We start from the raw sequence: 12,522 nt of genomic DNA, 5'->3' as shown, positions 1-12,522 counted from the left end.
GCTACGCGCCAACGTTCTCAGCCACCCCAGGACTGACTGAACGGGCATACCACTCCATTGACACAGGTAATGCTCACCCAATTAGGGTCCAACCTTACCGGGTGTCTCCTCAAGCTAAAACTGCTATAGAACGGGAGATCCAGGATATGTTACAGATGGGTGTAATCCGCCCCTCTGAAAGTGCATGGGCATCTCCAGTGGTTCTAGTTCCCAAACCAGATGGGGAAATACGTTTTTGCATGGACTACCGTAAGCTAAATGCTGTAACTCGCCCAGACAACTATCCCATGCCACGCACAGATGAACTATTAGAGAAACTGGGAAGGGCCCAGTTCATCTCTACCTTGGACTTAACCAAGGGGTACTGGCAGGTACCGCTAGATGAATCTGCCAAGGAAAGGTCAGCCTTCATCACACATCTCGGGCTGTATGAATTTAATGTACTCCCTTTCGGGCTGCGAAATGCACCCGCCACTTTCCAAAGACTTGTAGATGGTCTCCTAGCGGGATTAGGAGAATATGCAGTCGCCTACCTTGACGATGTGGCCATATTTTCGGATTCCTGGGCAGACCACCTGGAACATCTACAAAAAGTCCTTGAGCGCATAAGGGAGGCAGGACTAACTGTTAAGGCTAAGAAGTGTCAAATAGGCCTAAACAGAGTGACTTACCTTGGACACCAGGTGGGTCAAGGAACTATCAGCCCCCTACAGGCCAAAGTGGATGCTATCCAAAGGTGGCCTGTCCCAAAGTCAAAGAAACAGGTTCAATCCTTCTTAGGCTTGGCCGGTTATTACAGACGATTTGTACCGCACTACAGCCAAATCGCTGCCCCACTGACAGACCTAACCAAAAAGAAACAGCCAAATGCTGTTCAGTGGACCGGAAAGTGTCAGAAGGCCTTTAACAAGCTTAAAGCGACACTCATGTCTGACCCTGTACTAAGGGCCCCAGACTTTGACAAACCGTTCCTAGTAACCACAGATGCATCCGAGCGTGGTGTGGGAGCAGTTTTAATGCAGAAAGGACCTGATCAAGAATTCCACCCTGTAGTGTTTCTCAGCAAAAAACTGTCTGAGAGGGAAAGCAACTGGTCAGTCACTGAAAAAGAATGTTATGCCATTGTCTACGCTCTGGAAAAGCTACGCCCATATGTTTGGGGACGGCGTTTCCACCTGCAAACCGACCATGCTGCACTAAAGTGGCTTCACACCGTCAAAGAAACTAACAAAAAACTTCTTCGGTGGAGTTTAGCTCTCCAAGATTTTGATTTCGACATCCAACACATCTCAGGAGCTTCTAACAAAGTGGCTGATGCACTCTCCCGTGAAAGTTTCCCAGAATCAACTGGTTAAAATCGTCCTTGAGATGTGGAAAATATTGTTAGTCTTTATGTACTTGGTAGTATATTTAGAGATGCATGTGTCTTATTAACTCTGTTTTCCTAGAGCTCCAGGAAGAAATCCCAGCCAGTGTTTCACCCTAGCTGAGATTTGGGGGGCGTGTCATAAATATAAAGGGAAGGGTAAACCCCTTTGAAATCCCTCCTGGCCAGGGGAAAGCTCCTCTCACCTGTAAAGGGTTAAGAAGCTAAAGGTAACCTCGCTGGCACCTGACCAAAATGACCAATGAGGAGACAAGATACTTTCAAAAGCTGGGAGGAGGGAGAGAAACAAAGGGTCTGTGTCTGTCTGTATGCTGCGCTTGCCAGGGACAGAACAGGAATGGAGTCTTAGAACTTTTAGTAAGTAATCTAGCTAGGTATGTGTTAGATTATGATTTCTTTAAATGGCTGAGAAAAGAATTGTGCTGAATAGAATAACTATTTCTGTCTGTGTATCTTTTTTGTAACTTAAGGTTTTGCCTAGAGGGGTTCTCTATGTTTTTGAATCTAATTACCCTGTAAGATATATACCATCCTGATTTTACAGGGGGGATTTCTTTATTTCTGTTTACTTCTATTTTTTATTAAAAGTCTTCTTGTAAAACACTGAATGCTTTTTCATTGTTCTCAGATCCAAGGGTTTGGGTTTGTGGTCACCTATGCAAATTGGTGAGGCTTTTTATCCAACATTTCCCAGGAAAGGGGGGGTGCAAGTGTTGGGAGGATTGTTCATTGTTCTTAAGATCCAAGGGTCTGGGTCTGTAGTCACCTAGGCAAATTGGTGAGGCTTTCTACCAAACCTTGTCCAGGAAGTGGGGTGCAAGGTTTTGGGAAGTATTTTGGGGGGAAGGACGCGTCCAAACAGCTCTTCCCCAGTAACCAGTATTAGTTTGGTGGTGGTAGCGGCCTGTCCAAGGTGTAATATTTTGTACCTTGGGGAAGTTTTGACCTAAGCTGGTAAAGATAAGCTTAGGAGGTTTTTCATGCAGGTCCCCACATCTGTACCCTAGAGTTCAGAGTGGGGGAGGAACCTTGACAGCATCCTTTCTTTAAAGGGACTTAATCAGTTTAAAGTCAGCTGAAAATATTTATCTAAAATGACCGACTAAAAAAATTAGAGAGTTATTTTTTCAGTTTATCTTTTCCTATTTTTAAAAAGTTCCAAATGAAAAATGAGCAAGGTACTCTTATTCTGTGTGTCCACAGAAAACTGCTATTCCTGAATACTTCTAATTCCACATGTAGACATGTGTGAAAATTTAAGGTTCCAGGTTCAGACGCAGACAGAACCTTCTGGCAGTGCTGAATGTTATGGCACCTTTGTATTTTCTTTTTTAAAAAAGTAACTTCATGCCTAAATTTACTAATTCCTTTCAACAAGAAACAAAGAGCAGGGCAGTTGATTGCTTGTCCATGTGGGTGTGTCTGAGGTCTGGGAGTTTCAAGTCTTGGACAAGTATTTGCACTGGAGGTAAAGATAAGAGTGTCTTTAAATACCGTGATACCTCCTCAGATTGACTGCAACCCCAGTCAATTCAATCTGCCTTAGACAGCATCCAGAACAGGTATTACAAGTCATAGCTATGCATTTTGTGCACTTACTAGAAAGCTTAGGTTCTTTCCCTACTGGTAAGGCTGCTATTTTGTGGACTTTAAATTGTTCTGAGCTTTCAGAATAATGAACCTGAATAGATATGCATTGATATACACACACACAAAATAAAATGACATATATAGAAAAAGCAGCAAGGAGTTTCTCTCTCCTCATGGGATGGTAAATGATCACTTATCTCTAAGTGCAGATTTGTTTAAAAAACAAACCAACACCAAAGTATAGAAACCAGGAATGAGAAAGAAACAGGAAGGAAGAAACACATAGTGAAAATGGACTTTCTATACAATAGAGTCCTCTTTTTTACTTGCTAACTGATTTCACCTAGTGCAGGAAAAGTTAAGATTCTCATTTATCAGTTTTTCTGTAGCCTGAAAGTTAATCTTTAATGAACTACATATTCACCAAGGCTAGAGTCCAAATCTTTAATGGTGGCAGAGATTATTACTTCTAATGGTGGAGGATTTTGGGGGAGGGGGGAACATAGAAGTGAATTTTAATGACTTGACCTCACAGCCTTAAAACCCCACAACATGAGTCCATAACGTCAGGTGTCCATGGCTATATTGTATGGCTTTATTTCATTCTAAAAGCCCCACATGGTTATTACTGGTCTGGTGCAACCAGGTTTATCACAGATGACGACATGGCCACCACTAGTCAGTTTTTTTTGTATTATGTATAGACAGAGAAAGAGCCAGGGGTCCTTTCTCAGTAACTCAGATTAATTTCTTTGGTGGCTATTTTCTCTCAGAGCCCTTCCCAGATCCATCCTCTTGTACCATCCCAGAGCACATGGACATTAGATTTCCACAGACTCATGAGACCTCATGAATTTTTAAAGTGTGCACAAAACCTTTTGAGTTTTCACAAAAATAGACCTATTACATTAGATTAGTGGAAGGGTGGGTGTGTAAGACAAAATTAAGCCACATTTGGGGTTTCTAGGTCTGAATAACAAGGGATATCTGTTATTTGTTATGAATATGATGTGTATCCATGTGTGATTACTATAATGCTGTTTGCTACAAGGGTGCAGCGTTAACTCAGTCCAGGGTTGCTTTGCACATCTGTAGGAATGCAGACAATGCTTTAGATAACCCCAATCACTGATGTACTTAACACAGGGATCAATTGCTTTGAAAGTTTATCCCCCACCACACTCTGACCAACAATCTGGCTGATAACTTGGGGCAGGGTGGAGAATCCAAGCAGGGAAACCTTAAAACAAAAAATTTAGTTACTGTTAAACTCAGAGACAATCTGCAAAAAAGCAGACAGAACTCCAATTCCGTGAAGCAGCAGGGTACCTGGGATACGTGGGACCTACCTAAACCTTGAGGGAAATGTCTAAACTTTCAATGAAGACAATAGACTTGTTATTTTAACCCTTCTCTCCCTTGGATGTCTGCGTTCACACTGATAAACAGATAACACTTTCTTTTGAAACTATTCAGTATCATTGTGTTTACCGCCTGTTTACAGTTCCTGAAGGGAAGTCTATAGCAGGGACCAAGCCCAGCTGGATGTGCTGAGGAAAAAGAGTTGGTAAAGACGGGTGCTGTAACTCAGGTTATCTAAAAGTGGGGTGGAATGGGAAGAATTCCATTCAGAAAAATGCAGGTGCTGGATGTGGCACTTGGAAGGGTGTCCACAGGGAGAGAGCATGAGGGGGTCAAAGATACAGTTTGCCTTGGGATAATGACACTAGGCCAAGCTATTTTTTGAGATACAGTGTTAAAAAAATTTTTTCAAAGCGTGAAATACCTCTGATATTTCGAACTCCTCTCTTTACCACCAAACTGTCTCTAAAACTTTCCCCTTCTGAAGAGGAGCACAGAAGAATTCAAGTGGACTGGTTCAATGTTAAAAAAAGGTCAGGTAAGTCAAATGTAACTTTTAAACTAGTTAAAACTAACTATGGAGATACTACAATACAATGAGGAGTCCTTGTGGAACCTTAGAGACCAACACATTTATTTGGACATAAGCTTTTGTGGGCTAAAATCCACTTCATCAGATGCATTGAGTGAAAAATATAGTAAGCAGATATATATGTATGTATGTATGTATGTATCACAGAAAATGAAAAGATGGGATACCAAGTGAGGGAGTCAGTGCTAAGGAGGCCAATTAAATTAAGGTGGAAGTGGCCCATTCCCAACAGTTGACAAGAAGGTGTGAGTATCAGCGGAGGGAAAATTACTCTTTGTAGTGACCCATCCACTCCCAGTCTTTATTCGGGCCTAATTTAATGGTGTCCAGTTTGCAAATTAATTCCAGTTCTGCAGTTTCCCGTTGAAGTCTGTTTTTAAGTTTTTTTGTTGAAGAATTGCCACTTTTAAATCTGTTATTGTCTAGGGAGATTGAAGTGCTCTCCCACTGGTTTCTGAATGTTACAATTCTTGATGTCTGATTTGTGTCCATTTATTCTTTTGCACAGAGACTGTCCGGTTTGGCCAATGTATATGTCAGAGGGGCATTGCTGGCACATATCACATTGGTAGATGTGCAGGTGAACGAGCCCCTGATGGTGTGGCTGATGTGGTTAGGTCCCTTGAATAGATACGCAGACAGAGTTGGCAACGGGGTGTGTTGCAAGGAGCGGTTCCTGGGCTAGTGTTTTTGTTGTGTAGTTGCTGGTGAGTATTTGCTAGTCCTCGCTTACAGACAGACAGTCTCCCAACCTGAAGCAAATACTCACCAGCAATGTTACAGATTGTTCAAGATCAATTGTAACATACAAATGCAAGTTTAGTTACAAATATCCATAAACATGAGACTCAAAAGTCAAGACCATACTTGCATAGCTCACCATTGGGAAATCCCAAGGACTTTGCTCCCTAATCCCAAATGTCTGCCAAGCTTCTCGACTGTTTTCAAAGCGTTCCCAACTAGTATTGTGTGCAACTAAGCTTTGCAATATGTTCATGTAAGATCATGTGCCCTTTATAGCAATAAGGTTATACAGACCAGCAACTTAGGATATGTTAGGTTTAGCAAGAACAAGGAAGCAACTTACATTTTGGCAATAGCAAGACATCGGCAAACTTCAAAAAAGTTGATTTTTTGTATGATTTTTATTAAGTTAATATTTACAAAATATTGTAAATGCATAACGTTCATTTAGTTTACACATATCAATGTTAAAAAAACCCTGTCATGTCAGTGTTGAATTACAAAAACTTAATTACATAAAAGCATACTTTCCAGTAGACTTTCATTCAAGTAAATATACATATTACCTTAAAAAAAAACAAAAAAACTAGGTATTTGGTCCCCTTACTGTTCATGGATAGAAGGGACCACAATACATTTATCTCCATTTAGTTGCAGGGCAGAACTCCTGTAGTGAGCGGTTTGATCTGACAGCTACAGAGCCTTTTATGTTTCCAAATTAAGTGTTTTTGGAGTGTTAAGAAACAATATTTTAAGAGACAGAGAAACACAGCCCTTCTCTACAGAACAGGATGGAAGGGGAGCAGGAACATGAAAATGATCACAATTCAGGAATTGTGTCATTGCTGAAAAATAAATATTCCTCCTCGAGGATGTTCTCTATATTAAGAACTGCACACATCCTACTGATCTAATGTGGTTCTATACACACAATTTAAGTTTTTTCCTATTGAGATTCTTACTGATCACTATATTTTTAAAAAAATGAAGGCAGTATTTAATGTGGTGTTGACAACATGATACACTAGCTAGGCAAATTTTACAAACGGGCATGGTATTATACAGCTATCCTCATAGAAAAAGAGGATAAAAATCGAGGTTTCTGCGATTTGACAAAAACTTTATAAAAACGTTACACACTTAAAACAAAAAAAAATGTAATATTGTACACATTAATTACTGGTGGCAGTTGCAGGTTCAGGAGATTGAAGAAATTCATAGGGGTCATGTACCATGTCTTGCTGTTCTCCTACACTCAGATGAGAAGGACTTCCTGTAGTAGAAGAAAAAAACCAAACGTTTAATAAGAGAAAAATCTAGCAGGTGGGCCTTAGACATAAAACAGCACTGGTATTTAATATGTTCTTTCCACCCTTGCTCCATGTCCTAGGGCAGGGGTAGGCAAACTTTTTGGCCCGAGGGCCACATCTGGGTGGGGAAATTGTATGCAGGGGCCATGAATGTAGGGCTGGGGCAGACGGTTGGGATGTGGGAGAGAGTGCGGGGGCGGGGTGTAGGAGGGAGTGAGGTGTGCAGGAAGGGGCTCAGGGCAAGGGGTTGGGGTGCAGGAGGGGTGCAGCAGGCGGCTCAGGGCACGGGGTGCAGAGTGCGGGAGGGGGCTCAGGGCAGGGGGCTCAAGGCAAGAGTTCAGGGTGCAGGAGGGGTTTGAAGTGCGGGCTCCGGCCTGGCACCGCTTACCTCAAGTGGCTCCGGGGTGGCAGCGACACGCAGCGGGGCTAAGACAGACTCCCTGCCTGCTCTGGCCCCACACCGCTCCGAGAAGTGGCCAGCATGTCCAGCAGCAGCTCCTGGGGGTGGGGTGGGGTGGGGTGGGGCAGTCAGCCCCAGTGCATGCTGCCTTTGCCTGCGGGTACCACCCCCGAAGCTCCCATTGGCCGGGAATAGGGAACCACAGCCAATGGGAGCTCCGGGGGGGGGGGGGGGGGGAGGGAGGGAGGAGGAGAATGCCTGCAGGCAAGGGCAGTGCATGGAGCCCTCTGCTCCCAGTCACCCAGGGGCTCCCAGGAGCGGCGCGGGGCTGGCAATCCCACGGGCCGGATTGAAAGCCCTGACAGGCCAGATCTAGCCCATAGTTTGCCCTCCCCTGTCCTAGGGTAATATTTTCGAAAGTACCTAAGTCCTATTTTTAAAAGTGATTCAGTCTCTTAAAAGAATAAGTCACATCAAAAGTCAATGGGACTACAGTCTTCTTAATAACTTGTGAAATCAGAACTTAGGTACTTTAGAAAAATATGCCTCTGTTCTATTACTCTAAATTGCTAAAATGATGTAATAAAATTATCCATGGAAGGTTCCTTATCCTCTTTTAAATAAAACTGCAGAAATGTTTTAAAATGCTGTATCAGCATATGGCTCTCTGTCTTACCCCCTTGACCTTTAAAACTAACAATGGGGAGGTTATTACAGGGACCCAGCAGAAGTGAATTTCCTATGGACTAATGCTTAACTCAATGGAGGGACATGTAGCTGAAAGGAATGCTTGTCTGGTTTATGCATATTTTGTTGCTAGCAAAGGCAATAAGAAATGACGTTTTGAGTGTTTGATAAAACATCACAAAAAGGAAGAAAATTAAAAAGGTACATATAATATGCTGATTTGCAGTGGAAATGATGGTGGTAACGTGCAATATATTTAAGATTATTCTTGCTTAACTGAGGAATTAAACAACATCAGCTCTGCTTCTTTAGCACTTGATGTATCCAAGTTATTTAAATAGTTAGTGCCCACCAGTTTTATACGATTATGTTAAAACAAAAATCAGACTTGACGAGGCACTGTTTTTTGTTTTTACTCAAGGAATTTTGCAAACTAGTGTGTTTAATTAGATTTGATTATTTCACTTCCCATTATATACAATCAGATTCTGTTTTACGTACGAAACATTTTGGTTTGTCTGAGGGTGATTTGATTAATGTATCTCATTCATTAATAATAATTCCCCTTCCATTTCAATTCTAAAATGTCCATTTCTTATATGCATTTAATTGAAAACCACATATATAAATATTTTAATACTATGCACGCTATCATAAAAAGTTAAGTTTCCGTGTATGAGTCAAAATCCTGCATTTGTGAACAACACAGGTCTAGACAATAAAAAAAGTTTTATTTGGATTCAGGTAGTATATTTTCTTAATTGTAATCTTATAAAACACTTTGCTTCAGCACAGTCCATTAGGTATGTAAAGAATCTGTGTCATACCATTTTAAAGACATAAAATTCAGAGGTGTGCTGTGAACGTTATTCAAACATCAGTTTGATTTATAGGTCCTTCCATTCATGCTTAATCTGAAACTTGACTAAGCAAAATTAATAAACTATTTTTAACCCTCAAGAATCCATAGGTTAATAAGTATTTTAATATTCAGTTACATATATAGACATTTTAGGATTAAACAGTTATTGCAGTCTGCACACTGTGCGTTATCCAAGTCATATTTAAATAGCAATTTACATAATTAGAACACATTTCCTGTAAGGGATTCTCTTGTCCTAAAATTAGAAAATTTAAATTAGAATGGTGATGCTGCAACTGCTGAAGTACAGTTAATGTTACCTAGGTGATGCTGATCTCTTTCAGAGGTGTTGGAGAGGGAGCTGAGGTTGGATGAAGGCCTGGATCCCACTCTGTCAGTTTGAGCCTCATGAAGGTCCTGCAATAGTTTAGTTGTCTCATCCAAATGTAAATGATTATCATCATGATCAAGCTCCTTCTTCACTTTCCCTAGGAACACCAAATACCCGAAATGAACAACAGGTACAGATTAAGCATATTCCCAAATGAATGGTCAGAAAAAGGTTAATTTTTAAGAAAAGAACCATTTCCCAGTTTAGCTTTATTGTAAAAATGAGTTTAAGAAAGTCACACTCTGAACCTGTTGAAAGAATAAGGCAATGAGTGTTCTATTTTTATCTGAGGGTTTCAAAGAGAGATTCCTGTTACACATTAAATAGGAGAAAATGAACTCACTCACTTCTCGTAAAACTGTGGACTGATACATTAGACTGACAACTTCCCCTATAAATGAGAAATGTGACACCAGAATCTCTACACAGTAGGTAGATACTCTAGGACTACTGCACCTGACAGCAAGATAAACATCCAGAGGTCTTGAGACAAAAAAGTTTTTCACTAGTTTAAGTTATGCAAAAAATACAGTTGTGTTAGAATAGGAGTGTATGTTGTTAAACTACTAGAAAAACGTTTAAATCTGTGGAGCAGTTATGATCAGAACTTGTCACTGCTTTCCCAAAGGCTGTACCTTCTACAGAAAAAAACAGCAAAAGTCTGTAGGAAAGCATTCAGTCTACTTTTCTGGCCTTCTGCAGCCTTGATCCCACTTTTAATTATGAAACACAGGTAATCTCATATTTAATTAACAGAACCTTAAAATTATAAGCAGGACTTGTTTCAGTGACAATGATATGTTGGAAGAGATTCTACAGTCATTCTTTCAAAATATTTCATTTGTGGTCAAGAGTAATGTACCCTGAAAAGGAGTACTTGTGGCACCTTAGAGACTAACCAATTTATTTGAGCATAAGCTTTCGTGAGCTACAACTCACTTCTCACTGCTCACGAAAGCTTATGCTCAAATAAACTGGTTAGTCTCTAAGGTGCTACAAGTATTCCTTTTCTTTTTGCAAATACAGACTAACACGGCTGTTACTCTGAAACCTGAGTAATGTACCTTGTTCATTTTTATATTTCTGTGGCATTTACTAAAGAATGGCTGTGAGCCATGCTTACAAGGAACTACATCCCTACACCCTGTGCAAATATTCCTACAAGAGACTGAATTATTTTTTATGCTACGTGGAAGTCTTTTAGATTCATCCCTGAACTCGAATCAGCATGAATATGTAATAACCAAAACCTTCTAACTTGTTAAGTATATATATTTTGTTTGATAAAGTGCAATAAAAAAAAGCTGGGCCAATGTGGGGTGAAGAAATGTCCAAACAAAAGGAAGATCAAGGCTGGATGAATCTCCTATGCTGGACTAAGACCTCGTCTATGTAGACCACATTTTTAAAACTTTTCAAACACTTCAGCAAACCATGGCGTTACCCCAGCTAAATGGTTAGCTAAAACACCACAGAACGCTTAAATGACAATGGTATTCGATCACTTACCCAGTGAACTTAACATGGAAATATCAAGAGACACATCTGAATATGGTTTCACAGACAAAAAATCCAGAACAGAAGTGTTACTGTCTCCAATTGATTCTCCAACCTGATTAAAAATACAGTAAAGAGGAGAAAAAGACTCGAATGAACTGTAGACGATAATCATGACTAATTATCACAAGTGAGATTCTTCAAAGTGACTGCTTGCATGGATCCTTACTCTAGAAGTGTGCACTAATGTATGAGCGTAGTGCTTTCTGGACTGTCAGTCCAGTCTGGCCACACACCCTTTGTCTTGCCATGACTCCTTCACCTGAGGATATCCCCAGGGTGCAGCCTCAACCACCACCTTGTCCCTTCCATTACAAAATAATGGGGGAAGAAGGGCAGGGAATGTGGTTTCCAGGCAACCAATCATCCCAGACAACTGAAGTTACTATTGACGGTGACAGTTTTTTCTTCATTAAGCATCGCATACATGGATCTCCAACTTTAAGTGATTAACATGCAGCCCCAAAACCCAATAAAGGTTGGTTTGAGAAGTCTCAATTGAAGAATTATCGCAGGCCTGCTCTCTCAAATTCAACATCTTATCTAGAAGCTAAGAGCTAGGCTACACTTTTGAGTTACAGCGCAATAAAGGAGCCCCAGGCGCACTAGCTCACTCCCCGTCCACACTGGCAAGGCTTGTAGAGCGCCCTGACACTGTGGCTACAGCGCTGCTGGTTCTCCACCTCGGCGAGTGGAGTAACGTTTGCTGTGCCCCCGCTGGAGCGCCGCTGTGAACGAGGTGTTGCATTATTACGCTCTGATTGACCTCTGGAAACATCCCATAAGTCAAGTGGCCACTCTTGTCATTGTTTTGAACTCACTGTAGGAATGTGGATATGCCCTTTCAAAGCTCAGTTTCTGACAGCTGGCTGCTTATCTGCTCTGGGACAAAGGAACCATTACTGAGGAATGCTGCTTGCTTTGAGAGAGAGAGAGAGAGGCGAGAGGGGTCTGCTGCTGTCTGAACTTATAAGACAGCATGCTGACATGTTCTCAGCCCCCCCAAAACCCACTCTCTCTCCCTCCACATACCCTCGCAGACTCCCCATCACACTCCACCCCACCCTCCGCATTTGAAAAGCACGTTGCAGCCACTTGCATGCTGGGATAGCTATCACAATGCACTGCTCTAGCAGCTCTTGCAAGGCCACAAAATGTGGCCACGCCAGTGTGCTTCCAACTGAGAGCGTAAGCACTCAGCAGCGTTTTCCCTGCTGCAGTCTCCGAAGGCTGGTTTAGTTCCCAGCGCTCTACAACTGCAAGTGTAGCCATGCCCTAAGTTCAGGTACTAATGCTGTGTGAAGGCACAAACAGAACTCTCTGAGGCAGCAGTTTTGTATCTCACGACAAATGTTTCTGACACACAGTTGAGGCTATTTTAGGCTACGTCTACACTAGAAACTTCAAGGCACTGCCGCGAGACCACTCCTGCAGCAGCCCTTTGAAGTGTGAGTGTGGTCACACATGAGTGCGGTCCCACGTGAGCACTGGGAGAGAGCTCTCCCAGTGCTCCTGGTAATCCACCTCCGTGAGGGGAATAGCTCCCAGTGCTTGGAGCCTGTCCACACTAGCGCTTTAAAGCGCTCAAACTTGCTGCACTCAGGAGGCTGATTTTTCACACCCCTGAGCCAGCAAGGTAC

General features: G+C 41.8%; 1 protein-coding gene across 6 annotated transcripts in view; it reads right to left on the bottom strand.

Annotated features, from left to right (window-relative positions):
• Positions 1 to 6,095: 6,095 nt before the first annotated feature.
• BRD9 (bromodomain containing 9) overlaps positions 6,096 to 12,522 on the bottom strand; it is a 55,139-nt gene continuing 48,712 nt past the window's right edge. For 4 of the 6 annotated variants that reach the window (XM_073332564.2, XM_073332566.2, XM_073332567.2 and 1 more), the window contains exons 15-17: positions 10,835 to 10,937; positions 9,255 to 9,422; positions 6,097 to 6,948 (exon numbers count right to left, since the gene is read on the bottom strand). In XM_073332564.2, coding sequence (XP_073188665.2) covers positions 6,848 to 6,948; positions 9,255 to 9,422; positions 10,835 to 10,937 — 372 coding nt within the window. In that variant the 3' untranslated portion in view covers positions 6,097 to 6,847. Of the gene's footprint in view, positions 6,949 to 9,254; positions 9,423 to 10,834; positions 10,938 to 12,522 lie in introns of all 6 variants that reach the window. The other 2 variants (XM_073332563.2, XM_073332568.2) reach the window with 2 other exon arrangements.

Source organism: Lepidochelys kempii, chromosome 2, assembly GCF_965140285.1.
Source record: "Lepidochelys kempii isolate rLepKem1 chromosome 2, rLepKem1.hap1, whole genome shotgun sequence".
Lineage (NCBI taxonomy): Eukaryota > Metazoa > Chordata > Testudines > Cheloniidae > Lepidochelys > Lepidochelys kempii.
Note: the sequence above shows the minus strand (reverse complement) of the source record. Positions and strands in the feature narration are given on the sequence as shown.